Below are 23,743 nucleotides of genomic sequence, written 5' to 3'. Positions count from 1 at the left end.
AGATGCCTGCCACCTGTGTCCTTACAATTAGGGTGTAATTTATTAACAAGAGTGAAAATATTAACAATTATAACGTAAAAAGGCCCAAAACCTGACCAGAGAATACAATGGGTAAGGAGATTACCTTGCATTGAGTCAACTCTGGCTCAATTCCCAGCACTATATATGGTCCCCCAATCACCCACTGCCATGAATGATCTCCAAGTACAGAGTTAGGAGTAAGACTTGAGCATAGAACCAGAAATAAGTCCTGAGTACAGCTAATGTGGCACTGCCCACAACCCCTAACAAAAAAGGGCACATGCCTCACTCTAATAGTTTCTTCAACAATTATTAAATAAATTATCAAAACAATAGCCTAAGATAACATGTACTGATGAGTCACTGAGGGGCAAGCTGATGATTCTCCCAAGAGTCCAAAGCAGTAAGACCATCAGTTGTTTGTGGATAAAGACACTGAAGGCACCCACACACTTCAAAACAAGAGGGAGCTCTTAAATACATTATGTTAAGTAGTATGCAGCAGATCACGGGTAAGGCTCCATAGGCAGAGGGCAGGGTCTCAAAATACTGTCAAGACGATATACATATTGGTGGGTGGTTTGGGGGGCACAACTGGCAGTACACAGGGCTTACTCCTGGCTCTGCGCTCAAGGATCACTCCTGGTGGTGCTTGAGGAACCATATCTGGTGCCGGGGATTGAACCAAGGTCAGTTGCAAGCAAGACAAACGCTTACCAGCTGCATTATTTCTCTGGCCTTCAAGAGATTTTAATATAATAATTATTTTGAAAATCAAATGGGCAAGTTATGGCTCAGAAGGCCAACCACCTGGGTTTTGTAAATAAAGTTTTATTGGAACCAAAGCTAGAATTAGAGTGAGGAAACAGGAGACAGGCAAATGCAGGGTTGGCAGCCAATCTTCATTTAAATTAAGTTCCTCTCCTGCCAGGAGTTTCTCTTCTTCTTTTCTTTTTTTGTTTTGTTTGGGGGGGCCACGCCCGGCGAGACTCAGGGCTTACTCCTGACTCCGTACTCAGGGATCACACCTGGAGAGCTCGGGGACCCTCTGGAGTGGCGGGCATCGGAGCCGGGTCAACCTTGTGCAAGGCTTTACCCGCTTTACTATCACTCCGGTCTCTTCTACTCTTCAATACACGTTTCTATCTCTTAAATAAAATTTGGGCAAACTCTGAAGCCATAGGGTTTTTTTTTTCTTTGCGTTTTTATTTTCAAAATGGTGCATTAAAATATTTTTTCGGGATCACCGTTTTTTGGCGGCCCTCTGAACTCTGCTCGCAAGGCGGGTCTCCCCCTCCGCCCGGCCCCAGAACACAGGTCTGGATACGCCGGACGTTCGGATGCGCGACTCCTCCCGTGAGGGGACCCCGAAGGACTGTCACTTCCTCTCTCCGACCCTGCCACGAGCCAGAAGCCCCTCCAGAACACCCGAAGACCCGCCCCCCCTGGCCGGTTTACAGACCCCGGCCCCGCAGCCCAGCCGCTCTGGGGGACCTGTGAGAGCAAGAGCAGGAAACGCGCCAAAGGAGAGCGCGGGCTGAGGAGGGACCGGCGTCCGGCTGCGCGCGCCGCAAACACCCAGGGCACCGCGGCCCGACAAGTCCAGCGTCCAGACCTCACCGGGGTCGCGAGTGCGTGACGAGAAGTTCGACCACCCGGCGGCGAGGCCAGGCCAGAGCAGGGCACGCCGGGGACTGTAGTTCCCGGAGGGTCTAGTGCGCTCCTCAGCGGGACACGACCTGCTCCCCTCCCCCTCACGCCACCACCTACCCCGGCACCGGGCAGCCGGGGCTGAAGGGAGGGACGTGAACTCACCTCAGAAACCACCTCGCCCGTCATAACTTTAACTTTCCCGGCGCTCCCCTCCCGACAAAGCCGTGCTCGGGCTCCTTCAGTCGCGGAGCAGCTGCTCCCGCCGTCTCCAGCCCCGCTGCGACGTTCGAGCTTTCGCGCCCAGCCGGAGTGGAGGCCCCGCCCTTGGCGAATCGCACCAATCCGGTGGAGGATTTCTAGACGCTGCCACGCCCTCCTCGCTGCCAATCACGAGGCTCCGCAGCTCAGCTCCACAAGAGTAATCTGACTTGGGTTGGCGGGTCTGGGCTCCTCTTGTCAATCGAGCCTGGAGGAAATTGGTAGCGCCCTCGCTGTCCCGCGTTCGGCTCCTCAGGCTTTGCAAGACACTACTCGGCGGGTAGTTTTTTTTTTTTTTTTAACCAGAAAATGTGACACATTTCTATCAAAAGCAATCTGAAAAGTAAGCTATTAAGGCCGGAAATGAGGGGAGAGAAAGACGATTCTGGACTCCCAGACAGGTCCTGTACTTGAGCCTCAGAGGAGTTATTTTCTCCAATAACTCCATCCCCGGGAGTAGTTAGACACTATCTGCCCTTTATACACGCTACTCACACTATTGAACCTTAAAAACGAAAAGTTTCATGGACTTCTTAGATATCAAAGACTACCGCTGGTTAACCTTTATAACTTTATTTAAATTGGAGGATGCAGAAAATGCCCACCCCACTCTTAGAGGACGAAAGAAAGAAAGAAAGAAAGAAAGAAAGAAAGAAAGAAAGAAAGAAAGAAAGAAAGAAAGAAAGAAAGAAAGAAAGAAAGAAAGAAGGAAGGAAGGAAGGAAGGAAGGAAGGAAGGAAGGAAGGAAGGAAGGAAGGAAGGAAGGAAGGAAGGAGAGAAAGAAAGAAAGAAAGAAAGAAAGAAAGAAAGAAAGAAAAAGAAAGAAAGAAAGAAAGAAAGAAAGAAAGAAAGAAAGAAAGAAAGAAAGAAAGAAAGAAAGAAAGAAAGAAAGAAAGAAAGAAAGAAAGAAAGAAAAAGAAAGCTCTGCAAACTTTTGGACTTGGCATTGCCACTACCTGTAATCATCTTTGGCCTTGGCCCTCCTGGACATAGTTTTGATTTCACTTGTTTGCTTTCTGAATGTGTGTATCTCCTTATCATAACATAAGTGCCATGAAGGCAAAAATAAAAAAATAAAAGATAAAAAAAAAAAAAGAAAGGTCTGCAGTCAGACTAATCGCAGACAATTCTGATTCCAGCTGTCACAATGCCTGCTTTTTAGCTGTGTGAGTTCCCATCTTTAGTCTCTGTCTCATCTGGGCTTCCAAGCAAAGTTGATCTCTCCCAAGTGCAAAACATGAGCTCCCTTGTCTTCTGATCTCGGATTGGGTCAAACTGCTGGACAGTACCTCCAATATTACGGTAAGGAGGAGTTTGAAGGGCACCAGGAAAGAAAGGTCAGTGTTTTACCACTTCCTATTTCATTTCTCACAGTTCTGTGGGCTGGATGGGTGACAAACTCATCCCAATTTTCCCAGGACTTTTTCAGTTTTGTTATTGAGAGTCACATACCTTGGGAATCTCCTTGGTCCCAAGCAGAGCAGGGTAGCTCTTCACCTTATGCACTGCCTTCCTTTCCAAGCTTCAAGCTTTGACTGGGTATAGAGCAAGTCTCCTTATTCATTTACTCTGCTCCTTAGCACTTTTCAACCACATCTGCCCTAAACAACAAGATCTTGCCAGCCACCTTACTGTTAATTTCTATGTGGATCCCCAAATGTATATTCACAGCACCCTTCCCTCGTACTTTCAGGGTTAATATTTATCAGCAGATTATCCTCTAACAGAAATAGTTGCAGAAGTTTTTGTAAACATAACCTGATTTTATCTTCAGTGATCTAGTAAAGTAAATCATTTCAATATTTCCATTTAGCCAATGAGGAAAGAAAATCTTTAAAATGCGGGTAACAATATTCATGCCCTGCTCTATATGATCATCCTCCTGAGACATGGCCTAAGTTCCTCAACATTCTCTTTCTACCTTCTATTATTGTCATTCGGGGGTGGGGAGGGCTACAGTTTACTCCTGTCTCTGTGCTCAGGGGTAACTCCTGGCAGGACAGGGAACCATATGAGATACAAGGGATCAAACTTGGATCAGCTGCATGCAAGGCAAGCACCCTACCTGCTTGGGCCCCTCTCCCTCTCTCTTCTATTTTTGGTTTTTCAGATAACACTTTTCCATGAAATATAACTTATTTATTATTGTTTTGGTTTGGGGCCACACAAGCTGTGATCAGGGTTGACTCCACATTCTGCACTCAGAGATAACTCCTTGCAGGACCAGAGGACCGTATATGGTGCCAGGGACCAAACTCGAGTTGGCTTGCATGCAAGGTAAGCACCTTACCCACTGTGTCTTTCCAGTCTGAATGTTATTTTCTTTTTTTTCCCTGAATGTTATTTTCTTAAAATAGAGCCTACTCCTAGCAGTGCTTGAGGGCCCCTGTGGTCACCCCTGAAATGCAACAGCACTTCTTTGATTTGTGGGGGGTGTGTTCTGGGAATACACATAAGATCTCATCTATGCAAGGAATGTATTCTATCTCTGACCTATATCCCCACCCCCTAAAATGTTATTTTTGTTTGTTTGTTTGTTTGGGGCCACACTTGACAAGGTTCAGGGATTACTCCTGGCTCTGCATTTAGAAACTACTCCTGGCAGTGCTTGGGGGACCATATAGGATGCAGGCGATCGAACTCAGGTTGGCTGCATGCAAGGTAAATGACATACCTGCTGTACTATCACTCTAGCCCCCAAAATGTACTTTTCTTTTCTTTTTGAGTCACACCTGGCAAGTCTCAGGGGTTACTTCTGGCTCTGCACTCAAGAATTAATCCTGGCAGTACTCAGGGAACCATATGGGATGCCAGGGATCGAACTGGGTTCGGCCACTTACAAAGCTAACACCCTACCCACTGTATTATTGCATGGCCCACAAAAATATAATTTTTTAAATTGCCTTGAATATTATTATTATTCCAAGAGGATAAGCAACCAGTTGTCCTGAATACTATATCCTTGCTATCTAGAAAAATTGCTCTCAAACCTGAGCATGCATCAGAATGATCTGAAGGGCTGGTAAAAACAGATTGTTGGATCCCACTCTTAGAGTTTTAGACTCAGTATATCTGACGTGAATCCCAGGAATTTGCATTTCTAACAAGTTCCCAGGTGGTGCTAATGCTGCTAATGTTGCTTTCCTCACACTTTGAGAACCAAGGGCTTAGAACATACCTGGCTCATGGTAGGGAAATCAATATTTGTTGAACTGATTAATTCAGTCACTTAACAACTATATTATTCTTTTTAAAATTCTCTCTGGAAGTGCATAAATGAGCTATTAGCATTTTCAGAACTAATTAGCGTTCTTCTCTCTTTGGGGAAGCATCTCTTCGTCACTACGAAGCTAAGAGAGAGAGGTCTGATTTGGACTAGGGATGAAGTGAGCTAGGAGAGGAAACCTCTGATTTAATATTTGCTTATGCCCAGCTAAAGTAAACTTGCATTTGGGATTAGTGACCTGTGTTCTCAGATTTAGTGAATGGTGCTACTACCCACCTCTTACCAATTCAGAAACCTGAGAGTCTCCTTGATGCTTCTCTTTCCCTTGTTCCTCAAGGTGAACGAACCATTCAATGGGTGCCAGAGAGACAGAACAGCAGGTAAGGCATTGTCTTGTTTATGACCGACCCTGAGTTTGATCCCCTGCATCCAATGTGGTCCTCTGAGCACTGTCAGGAGTGACTCCTGAGCACAGAGAGCCATAAGAAGGCTTTAAGCACAGCTGGCTGTGACAAAAAAAGGAACCCCAAAATAACAGGTCCTGCTTATGAGGCTGATAGATGGCAGTAAGGGAAAGTTAAGATAACCCTATAAAATTTATCCTGAACTTGTCCCAGAAGATGAGTTTGTGACCTTATGTATATCATTCAGTTTCTAAGAGCTTTGTTTTCCTTATTTTCTTGGCTACACTCAGTGAGGCTATTTACTCAGTGCTAAGAGGTTGCTTCCAGTGATGCTCAGAGGACCATGTGATACAAGGATTAAACCCAGGGCTCCAGCACACAAAGCATGCACTCAGTGTATTGAACTATCTACCTGGCCCTATTTTCCTTATTTTAAAATAGAAACGTTCTTCTCCCCGCCCCAACGAGACCCAGAGTTGCCGCCCATGACTGGCTCCTCCAGCTCCTGAACGGCCATGATCCCACAGGCACACAAACCAATCTCGGAACCCAGAGGCTTTTGGCAGAAATGCATCTGGACTGTGCATTAAACTATAGCACTGTGCCACCCCGGGTGGGGAAAGGCATTGTCCCTTCCGCCTTTTCCCCCTGGAGGCACAGTGGCCGCCATCTTTCAAAGGCTATTGGACAGTCAGGTATGAGAGTGCAGTGACGAGACACTCGGGGCCTCACGAGATGGGAGGTGGAACCAACCCTTCTCCCCGCCCCGAGAAGATCACCTGAGTTGCTGCCCACAAAGGGCTCCTCCGGCTCCTGAACAGCCATGATCCCAGGGGCACACAAACCAATCTCGGAAACCAGCAGCTTTTGGCAGAAATCCCTCCAGACTTAATTACTAAAATATCAGAAATCCAAAATTGTGCGGCTGCAATATCATCAAATACTCTTTATAATCAGCAGTAGAAAACAAATTTTCTAATGATGCCTTTTCGGTAGGTCTGATTGTTGGGGGAAGTTCCAAATAATAATGGTGGGTCTGTTGTCAAAATATTGAATGTAATCAAAGTAGAGAGAGAGTAAAGTGGAAATCATCTGCCACACAGGCAGGTGGGAGGGGTGGGATGGGGTATACTGGGGTTCTTAGTGGTGGAAAATGTGCACTAGTGAAGGAATGGGTGTTTGATCATTGTATGACCGAGACTTAAACTTGAAAACTTTGCAAGTATTCTCACAGTGATTCAACTAAAAATAAATAAATAAATACATAGAAACCTTTGAATTAGCTCATAATTCTCAGATGGGTTTAATTGGCAGAGCACTTGGAAGGATGGCACTCAACAGGAAATACTTTGTAGTACTGACACACTTCAGCCTGGTCAAGTAGGGCTGGGAGATAGGGCTCAACCTTTTCTCAAGTTTTGTTTGTACTTATTTATTAGTATGCCGACAGACAAAAATAGATTCTTCCCCCACCTTTTAAAAAAAAAATTATTAGTAAATCACCCTGAGGTACAGTTACAGACTTACAAACTTTCATGCTTGCATTTCAGTTATACAGTGGTCGAGTGCCCATCCCTCCACCAGTGCCCATTTTCCATCACCAATGGTCCCAGCATCCCTCCCACCACCCCACCTCTGTGGCAGGGCATTCCCTTTTGCTCTCTCTCTCCTTTTGGGTGTTGTGGTTTGCAGTAGAGGTATTAAGTGGTCATCATGTTCAGTCTACAGTCTACTTTCAGCCTGCATCTCCCATCCCGAACAGACCTTCCTAGCACCCTTTACTTGGTGGTCTCTTCTCTATCTGAGCTGTCTTTTCCCCCAGCATGCAACGCCAGCTTCTAAGCTGTGGAGTAATCCTCCTAGTACTTATCTCTACTGTTCTTGAGGGTTAGTATCCCATTCTGTTAGTTTATATTCCCACCAGTGAGTGCAATCTTTCTATGTCTATCCCTCTCTTTCTGACTCATTTGACTTAGCATGATACTTTCCATGTTGATCCACCTATATGCAAATTTCATGACATCATCTTTTCTAACAGCTGCATAGTATTCCATTGTGTAGTGTACTAAAGTTTCTTTAACCAGTCATCTGTTCTTGGGCACTCAGGTCTTTTCCAGATTCTGGCTATTGTAAACAGTGCTGCAATGAACATATAAGTGCAGATGTCATTTCTACTATGCTTTTTTGCAATTCTGGGTTATATTCCCAGAAGTGGTATTGCTGGGTCAAATGGAAGCTCAATTTCTAATTTTTTGAGAAATGTCCATACTGTTTTCCAAAAGGGCTGAACCAATCAGCATTCCCACCAGCAGTGAAGGAGAGTCCCTTTCTCCCCACATCCACGCCAACACTGGTTGCTTTTGTTCTTTCAGATGTGGGCCAGTCTCTATGGTGTGAGATGGTATCTCATTGTTGTTTTGAACTGCATCTCCCTGATGATTAGTGATGAGGAGCATTTTCTTTTTTTTTTTTTTTTTGGTTTTTGGGTCACACCCGGCGATATACAGGGGTTACTCCTGGCTCTTCACTCAGGTATTACCCCTGGTGTTGCTCAGGGGACCATATGGGATGCTGGGATTAGAACCCGGGTCGGCCACGTGCAAGGCAAACGCCCTACCCGCTATGCTATCGCTCCAGCCCAATGATGAGGAGCATTTTCTCATGTGTCTTTTGGCCATTCAAATTTCTTCTTTGAGAAAGTTTCTGTTCATTTCATCACCCCATTTTCTGATGGGGCTGGATATTTTCTTTTTGTGGAATTCAACCAGTGCCTTGTAGATCCTTGATATCAACCCCTTATCAGATGGGTATTGGGTGAATGTCCTTTCCCATTCTGTAGACTGTCTTTGTATTCTGGTCACTGTATCTTTTGAGGTGCAAAAGTGTCTCAGTTTAAGGTAGTCCATTTGTTTATATCTGTTCCCACTTACTTGGACAATGGTGTGTCACCTTTAAAGATACCTTTAGCTTCGCTTTTTTTCGCTCGGGACCGGCCGCGCTGCCAGCAGGATGGGTAAGTGCGGCGGCCTCCGTACTGCCCGCAAGCTCCGCAGCCACCGGCGGGATCAGAAGTGGCATGACAAGCAGTACAAGAAGGCGCACTTGGGCACGGCGCTGAAGGCCAACCCGTTCAGGGGCGCCTCCCACGCCAAGGGCATCGTGCTGGAGAAAGTTGGTGTCGAGGCTAAACAGCCAAATTCTGCTATTAGGAAGTGCGTCCGTGTTCAGCTGATCAAGAACGGCAAAAAAAAATCACAGCCTTTGTACCCAATGATGGCTGCTTGAACTTCATTGAGGAAAACGATGAAGTTCTGGTTGCTGGATTTGGTCGCAAAGGGCATGCTGTTGGTGACATTCCCGGAGTCCGTTTTAAGGTTGTCAAAGTAGCCAACGTGTCTCTCTTGGCCTTATACAAAGGCAAGAAGGAAAGACCAAGATCATAAGTTTTGATGATGAAAGCACAGTAGTAATAAATTTTCATATACTCAGAAAAAAAAATAAAAAAAAATAAAGATACCTTTAGCTTCAATGTCGTGGAGGGTTTTGCCAACCTTGTCTTCAATATACCTGAACCCCTCATTCTTTTTATTGTGACAAAATCTATATATCATAATTTACTATCTTGACTTTCCCCCGTCTTTGCCAATACTTTTAAAGAAACTCTGATATATCATTAGCTTAAAATACAATAGCATTTTTGTTGTTGCTTGGGCCACACTTGCCTGTGCTCAGGACTTACTCCTGGCTTTGTGCTCAGGGTCACTCCTAGTAGAGTTCTGGCAACTGTATGGAGTGCCATGGAATTGAACCCAGGTCAGCCACATACAAGGCAAGAATACCCACTGTATTTTCTCTGCTCTCAGCATATGCATATATATTATATATATGTATATATATTTTTCTTAACAAAAATAGGTCCTAAAGACTTGTGAAAGTTTGGAGAAAGTTGCTAAATTGTATATTTCCCAAAATTGTTTCTACAAATTTAGAAAGCCCACCATGTTAAATTTTTAGTATCACTCTAGAGGATAAAGAGAGAATTGCTTTTCTAGTCAGTGACACCTAAACCATCATTCCTAGAGAAACACTGCCACCATGTGGCATGTCATGGTCTGGTTAAAGATACCTTTTTCAGCCTGTTGTGTTGCCACTCTGGCCTAAAACCTTTCTTTTCTTTTTCTTTTCTATTTTTTCAAAGCGTTGCATGGTAGCACTGTCGTCCTGTTGTCCATCGCTTTGCTCAAGCAGGCACCAGCAACGTCTCCATTGTGAGACTTGTTCTACTGACCCAGGTTCTATTCCTCCACCCCTCTCAGAGAGCCCAGAAAGCTAGCTACTGAGAGTATCCTGCCCGCATGGCTGATCCTGGCAAGTTACCCATGTCGTATTTGATATGCCAAAAACAATAACGACAAGTCTCACAATTTTTTTAAAAATATTTTAAAATTATTTAAGTGTCCAATCTTTTTCTTTAATGTGGTGAATTATTGCATTTCTCATAACCTCCAAAATTCATTTTATGCACAGGGTAGATAGCTCAAAGAGCTAGAGGCTGCAAATTTTACTTTTGTATCCACATTGTCTTAGAGCACAGACAGGGTGGCACCTAGCACAACTGAATCTGACCACCACCACCAGGAGTGGCCCCATACACTGCTAGTGAGGCCTAAAAACAATTGTCTCATACTACAATTTCATATAGTTATAAAGCTTCCCTTGGAGAGAGCCCTGATTAAAAGTCAGTGCTGTTTTCCTGCTTGATGTAGTGCCCTGTACCCTTAAACATGGCAAAGGACTTGTTACATAATGGATACTTCATAAATAAATATTGAATCAATTGTGGGGGGCAAAGTTTGGGTCATATCTAGCAGTGTTCAGGGGCTATTCCTGCCTCTGTGCTTAGGGTTCATACCTGCTGCTGCCATCGGTGGAGCCAGGGTTGAAAACATGCAAGGCAAATTCCTAACCCCTGTATTTATTTCTCCAGTTCTGAATTAATTTCTAGGCTTTGGGTTTTTTGGGATTTTTTTTTTGTTTGTTTGTGGGTTTTTTTTTTTTTTGGCTCTTTGGGTCAAAGCTAGCAATGCTCAGGGGTTACTCCTGGCTCTGTATTCAGGAATTACTTACTCCTGGAAGTGCTCAGGGGACCATATGGGATGCTGGGGATCAAACCTGGGTCAGCCACATACAAGGCAAATGTCCTACCTGCTGTACTATTTATTGCTTCAGCCTCCTAGATTATTAAGTAATGCTTTATAAAAAACAAATAAAATTCACCAGGCCCTTTCTCTCTCTCTCTTTTAAAAATTTTTATTTTATTGAATCACCGTGACAAAAGTTACAAAGCTTTCAGGTTTAAGTCTCAGTCATATAATGATCAAACCCCCATCCCTTCACCAGTGCACCTGTTCCCCCACCAAAAATCCCAATATACCCCCCTCCCATACCCCCGCCCCCGCACCTGAGTGGCTAATGATCTTCACTTTATTCTCTCTATACTTTGGATACATTCAATATTTCAACAGAGAACTGACTATTATTATTTGGAATTTTCCCCCAACAATCAAACCTGCTGAAAAAGCATCATTTGATAGTTTGTTTTCCATTGCTGAGAATGAAGATTATAGGAGGTTCACATTGCTATTGCGGCCGCGCGGTTTTCAATTTCTGTTGTTTTAGCTCAGCTTACAGTCTAGATGCATTTCTATAAGTTTCTGGGTGCCAAAATGGGTTAGTAGACCTCCCAGATCATAGTCTTTAAGGAGCAGAGGGGCCATGTCATGCGCAGCTGCTCCGGATCTCATCTGGGCGAAGAGCGTGGCGGTAACACCCCCATCCCATGATCTCTTGCGCACCACGTCACTATAAGCTCGTACCTCTGGGTTATGAGTTCTAGAGAATGGCGGATGCCACGTGGGTGCTGCTGCTGCTACTGCTGCCATCTTCCCCATAGAAAGAAAGTGTTGGGAGAGAAAATCCTTCCCCTTCCCCGGGCAGCATGGGAGGCCCTTTCTCAAAGTATGATAAAGTTAGGATCAGACTGAATCTGTGCTATGAAGAGGTTTTATTATTTATTTATTTTTGTGCTCAGGGCTTACTCCTTACTCATGGATCATTTCTGGTGGGCTCAGGAACCATATGGGATACCAGGGATTGAACCTGGGTCAATTGTGTGTAAGGTTGTACTGTGTAAGGTTACCGGTTGTACTATCTCTCTGGCTCCTATCAGCTATATTAAATGCAGATCCTTTACTACATTTTTTGCGGGGGAATATAGTGCTTTAGGACACTTGCCTTGCATTCTGCTCACCCTGGTTCAAATTCCCCAGCACTGTGTAATGGTCCCCTAAGTATAGCTAGGGGTCACTCCTGAACACAGTCAATCATAAGTACCACTGAGTTTGATTCAGTGATGCCCAGGGGCTTAGTGTGGCTCAGTGTGGGTCAACCCTTCCCTCAACCCCCATTAAGTGTTTGTCTTCTGGGCCCAGAGGAATAGTACAATGACTTAAATCTGACTTGCAAATATGAACTCATACTCATGAGTTCAACTCCCTAGTATCTTATAAATGCTATATATGATGTTGGCAGCTCTACCATCTGTGATTCCCTAGTGCCACAAATGATTTCTGGCTACATCACAACCAGTTGTGTTCAAGCACCACATTGTTCAAAAAGTCATGTGACCCCTGGCAATAACCACAACTAAAACATGTGCACATGGCTTGTTTGCTTGTTGGAGCTTTCTGTCTCCCTCTCCCTCTCTCCTTCTTTCTCTCAATTTCTTTCAATAGAAACTATTTTTCAAAAAATAAAAGCATATCGAGTTCGATTCCCAGCATCCCATATGGTACCTGAGCACTGCCAGAGTGATTCCTGAGTGCAGAGCCAGGAGTAACCCCTGTGCATCACTGTGTGTGACCCAAAAAGAGAAAAAAAAAAAAAGCATGTGCCATAGCCAGAAAGTGGCTAGCCTATGGGTAAGTACCACAATTCTTAGCACCATGAGCAAGTATGTGAATACCTCAACCTGACTTAAAAACCCTGGCAAGCACCACAGCTAAAAATATGCAAAACCCACAGCTGAGCATGTGTGCAATCCCCAGTCAGCTGAACAATATATCAAAGGGAAAGGAGATGGGAATTTAAAAATATGAATAATGTTCATTCAACAAAATTAGAGCACCTATTTTCAGTTTATATTAAACACGGGGAATATAAAGTCTAATAAAATACCTCTTGTTCTCAGAGTTTCCCATTGCTGTTTGGAGCCAGGAAAGCAAACAAGCATGTATAAAAGTATAATAGTAAAAGTGTGCAGCTATTGTGAGCTCCTAAAAGAGAAGGACGGGAACTTTGCCTGGAGGGAATCATTGGCAAGATGACTCCAGAGCTTTTAAAATTTCCAAGGTGGATTGGAGTCCTCCAGGCAGAAGTAGGGAGGAAAAGGCATTTCAGGCATGTGTAAGGACTTGATAAAGCATGTTGTGTTTGAGAAACTGAAAGTAGGTTGGTTTTACTAGAGCAAAGAACGTTTGGGGTAGGAGGAGGAATGGCCAGAACAAAGGGTGAAAGTTAGGTAGGAAGCAAAAGATCGAAAATACTGTGCTTAGAATTTTTAGAGAGTGTAAACTATGCAGCTGTCGATTAAAGTGGGGGTGTGCATCATTAAGAAGGTAAGTCATGGAGGGGAAGAGATAGAACAGAGCTTAAGCTTCTTCCATGTGGCCAACCCCAGTTCAAATCCTCCACGCCACATGTGGTCCCCAGAACCCCACCAGAAATGACCCTTGAGTACAGAACCAGGAGTAAGCCCTTTGCACATAAAAGTCAAGCAACAGAAAGGCAGGTCGGAGTGATAGTACAGCAAGTAAGACATTTGCCTTGCACATGGCTGATCTGGGTTCCATCCCGGGCATCCTATCTGGTCTTCTGAGCACTGCTAGGCGTAATTCCTGAGTGCAGAGCCAGGAGAGCATCGCTGGCTTTGACCCAAAAAGCCAAAAAGAAAGTTGTAGAAAGAAAGACCAAAGGGAGTGATAGCACATCGGGTAGGGCATTTGCTTTGCATGCAGCCAACCTGGGTTCAATTCCCAGCATCCCATATGGTCCCCTGAGCACTGCTAGGAGTAATTCCTGGGTGCATGATCCAGAAGTAACCCCTGTGTATTGCCGAAAAGTAAAAAGAAAGAAAGAAAGAAAGAAAGAAAGAAAGAAAGAAAGAGAGAGAGAGAGAGAGAGAGAGAGAGAGAGAGAGGGAGGGAGGGAGGGAGGGAGGGAGGGAGGGAGGAAGGAAGGAAGGAAGGAAGGAAGGAAGGAAGGAAGGAAGGAAGGAAGGAAGGAAGGAAGGAAGGAAGGAAGGAAGGAAGTAGTTAGGGAGGGAAGTTGAAATGAGCAAAGAGGAAGAGCATTTTATTTAAAAATAGTTCTTTTTATTTGTTTTCATTGCAAATTTATTTCATAATACAAGGTGGAGAGATCAAACTTGAAACTTACATTCGCCAGAAAGACACTTACCATTTAGCCACACTGCCAGATCCACAGAAGAGGACTGTTCTAGGCAGAGAAAGTGGAATAGGTAAAGACATGGAGACAGGAATGATAGAAAGATTTTCAGGGAATTATTTTGTGACTTTGGTATAAATGATGGAAGGGAAGTTATAGGAAATATTGCAGTTAGTAAATTAAACTCAATTCAGTAAACATTTACGAGAGTGTCTGTCTGGTTGTACTATGGAGCAAGAAACATGGTCCCATACAGACAGAACAAGGAGAGCTAACTTTGAGGAAAAAGTATGCAGATTACAGAACAGATTGTGATATTCTGCAGGAAAAACCAGAGATTTGTGCTCTAAAGGAAAGATCCCAGCCAACCTTGAATATAAAGTATGAAATTTTATACTCCATGTAATATGATCACTTACTCCCATCATAAGCTTCATTGAACACTGTAATATTGAGCTAGAATAATGAAAAACTTTGGTTTGCTTTCTCCCCCTATTACCTCTACTACCTTCCATTTGTTGCTGCAATCTCAATGACTAGGTGTTGCACACACCAGATTATGAGGCTCCTTGGGGTCACACATCTATATGGTGCTTGTTCATCAGTTGCAGTGCTCACTGAGAGTCACTCTCTCTCTCTCTCTCTCTCTCTCTTTCTCTAATGGAGGTGGTAGTGCCATAGCCAGTGATGTTCAGGGGTTATTCCTAGAGGTTCTCAGAGTACCATATTCTGGTGGCAGGGAGTTGTGTGCAAATAAGTGCCTTAAACCCTATACTATCTCTCTGGCCTGAGTTGCATATAGTTTCTTTACCTTGTATTTAACATCTTTATGCTTTCTTTTCTACTTTTTTATATGAAGCTGTTTAGACACTGTGACTTACAAAACTGTTAACAATACAGTTGTTAGGAAAAAAATACAGTTGTTTCAGGTAGTCAGTGTTCCAGCCAGTCTCACCCCCAATGTGTCCTGGTCTCCACCAATGTCCCCTGTTTCCTATCTAACCCTCAGGTCTTCTCCCTTAGCAGGCACAAATGATTTATTTTTTATTGCTTGTTACAACATAAATCTTGTAATGATGTTACTAAAGTCATTGCCTGAGGATTTACCGAGCTGTTAGGTGTGAGTTGAGCCTTCTGTGTTATTGGTTTCACTCATTGAGCTTAGTGGACTTCTACTAATTTTCACATATAATTTTTGGTGCTTATACTGGGCTGTGAGCTCTGTGAAGTTCGGAGATGTTGCATGGGATATATATGTAGTCACTTGCTTCTGGAGCTTTGGAGCTGGGATGATCAGCTGCTGGTAGCTCTCTGAGACCCATGTGAAACTGTGCTATTTCTCTGGCAGCAGAGGGAGCCCAGGGTGGGTGGGTAGAGCACTGGGCCTTTGGCAAGGCAAGAACTCGTTCTGTCCCCATCCCACTAAGGCTCCAGAAAGCTGGGTTTGGCAGTGGCCAGGCCTACCTGGAATATTTCAGCTGCCAGTCTCTCTAAGATCAGTTGTGAAGCTGAGCCTTTTCCTCTTTTCTTTTTCTTTTTTGGCCTTTGGGTCATACCCAGAAGTGCTCAGGGTTTATTACTGTATCTGTGCTCAGGGATTACTCATAGAGGAGTTTGGGGGACCATATACCTTGCCCAGGATTGAACTTGGGGCAGCTACATGCAAGACAAACATTCTACCCATTGTACTATCACTCCAACCTGTGCTTTACTTTCTTTAGTGGTAAGTTGGAGATAATAATACTGTCTTTCTCAACAGAATCTGCCAAGGGGATGGAGTGAGGATGTAGGAGGGGACTTGAGACATTAGTTGAGGGACACTGTCACTCCAGTGGGTGTGATATTGGAATGTTGTTTGCCTGAAGTTCTATTGTTAACATTCTTATAAATTGCAGCTCCTTAGTAAAAATCAGGAGAGGAAAAAATAGTATTTATCCCATAGGGTTGTTGAAGATTATATAATTAACATAAAATCATATCTTATAAGCAACTATAATGGTACTAATTTATAACATGCACTATGAAAATGTTTTCAGTTGTTAGCATCAATGTTGGCAGAGTCAGAAACATGTGGACAATGATATCAGTGAAAAGCTCTGGCCCAGATCATCCCTTCCCACTCCACCCACATCTCAGGCAAATGTTTACTATATTTTCTTATATAACTTGGAAAGTTGCATAACTATCACTACTCTCAGGAACATTTGTGTATATATTCCTATATATAATACATGTATATTCCTATATGTATATATACACATTATGTATTGATATCACGGACATTTAGGGCTTAACAATAGAGAAGGATTTAACTGAGTTGGCTCCCTTAAAGGATTTAGCTGAGTTGGGTCCATAGTCAGAGAAAGCAAATGGATGGACCAGTTCTAGCTTTTGGAAGAAAAGAAAAATAAGAGGTAGCAGATATACCAAGATATGTGGCTTCTTTAGGTTCTCTCCTGAAATTCTGACTTACAAGACCTAGAAAATTACTTTACAGGTGATGGTCTCCAAAAGCTATTGTTGAGAAGAAAAAAAAACAGTAGCTTGAATACAGATGTTTATTGCTTCTTCTTGGAGTCCCACAAAAATGAGAGCAAATGGATAAAACCAGAACAAGCCCAATTGGATAAAAGAGTGGGAGAGGAGATAGCAGAGAATGAGAAGATAGAAAGCTAAGTGGAAAAATGAGCAGAGCTGAGAAAGCAACATACCAAGCGTCTGCAGAGGTGGTGCTAATGAGAAGCAAGCCATTTCCTGCCACAGAACTCAAGCAAAATTAAAGTACTATAGAAACCAGAAACCCAGGGAGAAAGACCAGGAAGAAGAACGGGTTGAAGACAAGAAGATTGATTGAAGGCTCTATAGGGATCTAGATCCTTTATAGTCTTAGCTTGTAGGAGAAAACATCTGTGGGGGAAGGAAATGCTCAACCTGGAGGAGGAGGTGGCACTGAAAACTGATAAAATGTTATGTCTGGAACCCTATCAACAACAGTACTGTAAACCACAGTGCAAACACTTTTATTTTAAAAAAGCAAAAATGCCTCTCTTAGAAGCAGACTGGTGGGTGGGAAGCAAATGCGAGGGTGTAGGAGTGGAGGAGGAGCATTGGTGGAGGAAAGTGGACACTGGTGAAGGAATGGGTGTTGAAACATTGTATGCTTTAAACAGGTTCATGAATAAACTTTGTTTTTGTTTTTGTTTTGTTTTGTTTTGTGTTTTGCTTTTTGGGTCACACCCAGTGATGCACAGAGGTTACTCCTGGCTCTGCACTCAGGAATTACCCCTGGCGGTACTCAGGGGACCATATGGGATGCTGGGAATGGAACCCGGGTCTGCCACGTGCAAGGCAAACGCCCTACCTGCTGTGCTATTGTTCCAGTCCCCCCTCCATGAATAAACTTTGTAATTTTACAGTAAATGAATTTTTAAAAAGTCTTGACCTGTTAGAGGAAAACTCCTTTCTGACAGAAGTCTGAGGAAGAAATGTAAAAAGAGAGAATTTTCTGGAGAGACCGAGTAGCCATAGAGAAGTGAACTGAAGTAATGTCTAGTAAGAAATACGCAACACGTGGATACAGAATTTTCAAGTCAACCTTTTAATGCCTCTCTCATGTTAATGGATAAAGAAGGGCCTTCTAGACACTTAAGGAAATCTCAAAAATATGGAAGGAGAACTAAAACAGACAAACAAAGAAACATGTAACTCCTGCTTTCCTTAGTTTCTAGGATTTCATATACTTCCCGGTCCCCTCCCCTTCTACCTCATTGTCTTTTCACAGTCTCCTTTGCTGGGCATTTCCTGCCTTAAACTATAAATGTTATGTAGTTCCTGGAAATTGTCAATCCCAAGACCTTTTCTGTTCTTGATTCACAGTCATTACTTTAGTGATCTCATCCAGCATCATCGCTCTAAGTATTATGCTTCTAATACCCCAGTTGATATTTCAGAGGGCAGGGTATTTGCCTTGCATGCTGCCGACTTGGGTTCAATCCCCAGCATCTCAGATGGTCCCCCAAGCATCACCAGGAGTGATTCATGAGTGCAGAGCCAGAAATCACCCCCGAGCATTGCAAAATAAAACAAAACAAAAGTTAGTACAGGGTCGGAGTGATAGTACAGCGGGTAGGGTGTTTGCCTTGCGTGCAGTCGATCTGGGTTCGATCCCCTGCATCCCATATGGCCCCCCCAAGCACCACCAGGAGTAATTCCTCAGTGAAGAGCCAGGAGTAACCCCTGAGTATCACTGGGTATGACCCCTTCCCCCCCAAAAAAAGTTAGTTACAGTGGGTAAGGCACTTGCCTTGTATATAGTCGCATGGGTTGAATCCCTGTCACCATATATGGTTTCCTAAGTCCTGCAGGAGTGATTCCTGGGCACAGAGCCAGGAGTGGGCTCTGGAACCTCAGGATGTGTCCCCCAAACCAAAATAAATAATAAAAACCAAATCCAGGGGCCAGAGAAATAGTATAGGTGTTAAGGAACTTGCCTTCATCCTACCAACTCCTATTCAAATGCCTGACATTGCATAATGCTCCCTCCAGTACCTCCTGAGCACAGAGCCAGAAATAGCCACTGAGCACCTCCCAAGTGTGAACCCCAAACCAAATAATAATGTTAAATAAATACAAATAAAAATTCAAAGCTAAAACAAAACAAAGCATTATTCTGCAGTTAACACCCCGCCTTGGTCTCATAGAAATGTCCTGACCAAAAGACCAAGATGTTAAAAATGTGTATGAGGTAAACGGAACACTGAGTAGTTGCCCGGATAGTTTTCTGTATTTTGAGATAATCTGCTGGGGATCCGGCATTGCCAGGGATCAAACCTGATCCCTGAGTCTCTGAGCAATCTCTCCAGCCCCTGGCCAAATACTTTTCAGCTACACTGTGTACTTGTTGGTTGCACGAGACACATAGATTGTGTACATTATAGCATATTCAATTTAACAGTATGCATCTGTATTTAATAGGATACATCTCTATATATCATTTATATACTGATTTACCTATGGATAATTGCCTTTGTGGGGATAATAATATGGGCATCCTCTGTGGGAAACCTCCACTATAAGCATATTGTTTGTGGTTTCTGGTACTTTATCACATTATAAAAAAATAACAGTAACAATAGCAACAACAAGCAGTGCTTTCGACTCTGTGCTCAGGGATCACTCCTGGTGGTGTTTGAGGGACCATATGTGATGCAGGGGATCAAACTTGGGTCAGCTGCATGCAAGGTCTTACCGGGCTATTTATCTCTAAAGTCCCTGTTCATATCATTCATTCAGGGTATTGACAAAGAAGTCTGACCATCTTGTAGGTGGGGGGCCACGTGGTCTTTTGACATCCTGTGGAATCCAGTCGGTAACAGCTCTAATCCAGCAGTTGTCTCCAAATCACATTACGTGTCTAGCCCATCAGATTTTTGACGATTTGGAAAACATCCCTGATCCTTGATCGTCGACGGAGGTCAGAACTTCGGATTCCTTCTCTCACTTGAGTGAAACATGATACTCCAAGCATAGCTCTTTCGATTCCTCTTTGGGAGACCCAAGCAGCGTTCTCATCCTGTTTTTGTAGGTAGAGCCCAGGTCTCTGAGGCATATGTTAGTGCAGGAAGAACGGTGGAGTTGAAAAGATGTGCCTGGAACAGGAACCGGAGGTTCTTCGTCCTCTTAACCACTTCTACGCTCTTGAAGGCATTCCACGCCACTCTCTTCCTCCTTCACAGTTCAGGTGCCAGGTCGTTTGTCATGTTGAGTTCTTGACCTACGTACACATAACTGCTACATTTGGAGATGTTCTTTCTGTTGAGGGCAAATGGAACGTCAGGAACTAGTCCATTTCTCATCAACATTGTCTTCATGAGATTCAGCTGCAGTTCGACCTTTCCACACTCTCGGTCGAAGTCAGCCAGCATTCGTGCCAGTTGGCTGATATTTGGTGTTATTAGAACGATGTCATCAGCGAAGCAGACGTGGTGTAGTTGCCGTCTATCTTCACTCTCATTCCTTCCCATTCCAGTCATCGCATGATGTTCTCGAGGATGGCACTGAAGAGTTTTGGTGAAATTGTATCACCCTTGCCGAACCCCTCTCTTTACTTCGATGATCACTTCCTTGTAGAATGGTGAGATCCTGGCAGTGAATCCGTAATACAGTTCGCGGAGGATCCTGATGTACTGAGTTTGAACGCCCTATTTGGCTAGGGCTTCGATGACCACTTCTAAAAAGGATATTGCTAAATAAACCATGCAAATGACACAAAGGAAAGAGAAAAGCAGTATAGGATTATTAGTAATCAATGGAATTGTGTGTGCCTTAGTTGCACTGTTGTGGGAGTGGCTCAATAAACCTTAAACTCCCTGGGGGAGGAGCAAGGTCAACCCAATGTTAACCAACAAGCAGGAATAGCTAGAAAGTTGGTATCAGCAGCAATGGTTAACTTGCACTCAAACACAAGACCTCTCCAACATGGTGGCCTGGGGTTACCAGACTTCTTACATGGCAGTTCAAAGCTCCCAGAGACAGTACTCCAGCAAACAATCTGTCACTGTCACTGTCAACACGTTGCTCATCGATTTGTTCGAGCGAGCACCAGTAATGTCTCTCATTGTGAGACTTATTGTCACTGTTTTTGGCATATCCAATATGCCATGGGTAGCTTGCCAGGCTCTACCATGAGGGCGTGATGCTCTCAGTAGCTCTGAGGGAGTGGAGGAATCCAACATGGGTTGGCCACGTGAAAGGTGAATGCCCTACCGCTGTGCTATGCTCCAGCTCCAGCAAGCAACGAAAAAAAAGTCACATGACCCTTTATGGCCTTGGAAAGTTTGTGGCATCACTTCTGTAGTTGTCTATTGATCAAAGTAGGCAAGGCTATGATTTGGGAATTTGTAAGAAATAAATATATCTTATCTCTGGTTATAGTTCCTAGCTTATAGCTTTTAAAATAATAGCAATGAGAGCACCTTTTGTTTTAAATTTTTTTTGAGGGTGTAAGTATGGCAGATTTTTGAACCATGCACTTTGGTACTTTGTGCTTATTCATGGCTTTGTGCTCAGGGATCACTCCTGGCAGGACATAGGGACAATATTAGGTGCTAGGGACCAAGCCAGGATCAGCTGTATGAAAGAATTTTATGTAATAAAAGTGCCTCATCCCAACACTTTTAGAAGCCCCAGCAGCCCCGCACACCTCTCATACCTGCTGACATGTTGACTTACTCACTGCCTTGCTCCACCAAATGCCTCTTAAATCTCTCAAGTTGCACACCAACTCTTCAGTTGCACACCAAGCAATTGAATCTTACCTGAAATCACAGGTCCCTGCAGCTAAAAACCCTAGATCTCCCAGGGAGATAGGCAGGCAGAACACCTGCCTAACCAAGGCTCTGGCAGCAGCACCCATTCCCACCACTACAGCTACGCCAAGGGCTCAACTCCACTGCCTCATGAATATTCTCTACAGAGACACAAATCTCTGAATAATTCCAGGTACCCTGACTGAGAACTCTGGTTTTTTTTTTTTGTTGTTGTTGTTGTTTGAGTCTGGATGGGTAGCCTCTCCTCCAGCCACCATACTTCTGGAAGCCCCAGCAGTCCCGCCCATCTTCCATGTCTATTGCTTTGTCAACTCTTTGGCCCGGATCATCGATCTGGAGGTATCTGGACCCATGCCACAGCTCCTGAAGCAACAAAAACCTTAATAAATTCTTAAACTAGGACTTAACCAACCTTGCGATATAACAATGTTCACATAAATTTATTTTCTAGATCTATTGCAACTTTGTTTTTTTAATCAATATTTTTGTTTTTTAATTTTTATTAAAAACACTGTGATTTACAAAGTTGTTCATCATACAGTTGTTTCAAACATTTAGTGTTCCAACACCATTAGTGTGATCTTCCCTCTACAAATATCCCCAATTTCCCTCCAAATCCCAACCTGACCTCTTTGGCACATAACAAATTTACTTTATATTGCTTATTCCAAGAAAACTTTAAGAACTGGAAAACAGAATGATCAGAAAATAAATCAGTAAGAGCCAATTAGTGATTGCTATATGATTTTGACCTATGAAATGAGAAAATTAAAACCATTTAATACAATATAATAGAATGCCTATTCTCATTTAAATATATGCCTTTTCAACTCTGGAACCTAAAGTATATTGAATTAAATTTTATTTTTATACTTTGATCTTATTATAGTAATAATTATCTCACCTGTCATTAATAAGATTTTTAAAGAAATTGTGTGTTAATATATTTTTGAGTTTACATGGAATAGATAAGGACTACGTATGTAAAATTTCTCCTTTTATTTTATATAAACACTGGTTTACTGGACTGGAGCAATAGCACAGCGGGAAGGGCATTTGCCTTGCACGTGACTGACCCGGGTTCAATTCCTCTGTCACTCTTGGAGAGCCCGGCAAGCTACCTGTGTTGTATTTGATATGCCAAAAAGAGTAACAATAAGTCTCACACTGAAGACTATACTGGTGCACGCTAGAGCAAATTGATGAACAACGGGATGACAGTGCTACAGTGCTACTGTGGTTTACAAAGTTGTTCACAATGGTTTGTTACAGGCATACAATATTCCAACACCAATGATATCAACATTATACCTTCCCTTCACTATTGTCTCCAATTTTACCAACCATCCCTTAAGCCTGCCCCCATGAAGGCCCTTAATAATTTATTTTATATTGTTTAGTATCAATAATTTGCTAATAGAATGATCAAAACATATTTCCTTAGAAGAAAATTTATCTAATCAATTTTAATCTTAGAATTGTATCAATAGATACCACTTTTTTATACATTAAAAAAATAAAAAAGGGGGCTGGAGCGATAGCACAGTAGGTAGGGCGTTTGCCTTGTATGCGGCCGACTGAGTTCGATTCCCAGCATCCCATATGGTCCCCGAGCACCGCCAGGAGTAATTCCTGAGTGCATGAGCAAGGAGTAATCCCTGTGCATTGCTGGGTGTGACCCAAAAAGCAATAAATAAATAAACAAACAAACAAACAAATAAATAAATAAAAATTTAAAAAAATAGAAAAGTGCCTTAAAGCACCTTATCACTATACTATCTCTCCAGCCTCAATGTTTGGTTTTTTGTTCTCAGTTCCTGAAATCACTTTAGAGTCATAAGGGTGATTTGTGTGTCTTGTTATTTTTAATAAATCCCTTCCCACTACGGTTGGGTTTTTTTTTGGGGGGGTGGTCACATCCGGCGATGCACAGGGATTACTCCTGGTTCTGCACTCAGGAATTACTCCTGGCAGTGCTTGGGGTACCATAAGGGATGCTGAGAATCGAACCGGGGTTGGCCGCGTGCAAGGCAAACGCCCTACCCTCTGTACTATCACTCCAAACCCCAGTCTTATTTTTTTAATAAAGTAATTTGGAGGTTAGGTTGCCAAAGGTATCAACCATGAATCTAAGGGTGGAACTTTCAGGGCCACTCCCCTAATTTCCAGGAGGAGGAGAGAGGCTAGAGTTTGAGTCAATCACCAATGAGCAATTTGTTATGCCTATGTAACGAAGCTCTACAAACCCCAGAAGATATAATTCAGAGAGTTTCCAGGCTGGGAAACAGTAAAGCTTCCAAGTGCCAGACTCCCTAAAGACAGAACTTTTTTGTTCAGGACCTTGCCCC

General features: G+C 43.3%; 1 protein-coding gene and 1 pseudogene across 1 annotated transcript in view; one reads left to right on the top strand and one right to left on the bottom strand.

The window, feature by feature from the left end:
• The window catches only part of CLSPN (claspin), a 35,993-nt gene extending 34,077 nt beyond the window's left edge, over positions 1–1,916 (bottom strand). Inside the window, exon 1 of the mRNA XM_004614254.3 lies at positions 1,837–1,916. Coding sequence (XP_004614311.2) covers positions 1,837–1,860 — 24 coding nt within the window. The 5' untranslated portion in view covers positions 1,861–1,916. The remainder of the gene's footprint in view (positions 1–1,836) is intronic.
• A 6,645-nt stretch (positions 1,917–8,561) lies between these two features.
• LOC129404931 (40S ribosomal protein S23-like) lies at positions 8,562–9,064 on the top strand (annotated as a pseudogene).
• Positions 9,065–23,743: the final 14,679 nt, after the last annotated feature.

This window comes from Sorex araneus, chromosome 5, assembly GCF_027595985.1.
Source record: "Sorex araneus isolate mSorAra2 chromosome 5, mSorAra2.pri, whole genome shotgun sequence".
Classification (NCBI taxonomy): Eukaryota; Metazoa; Chordata; class Mammalia; order Eulipotyphla; family Soricidae; genus Sorex; species Sorex araneus.
This window is presented reverse-complemented; position numbering and strand designations above follow the sequence as displayed.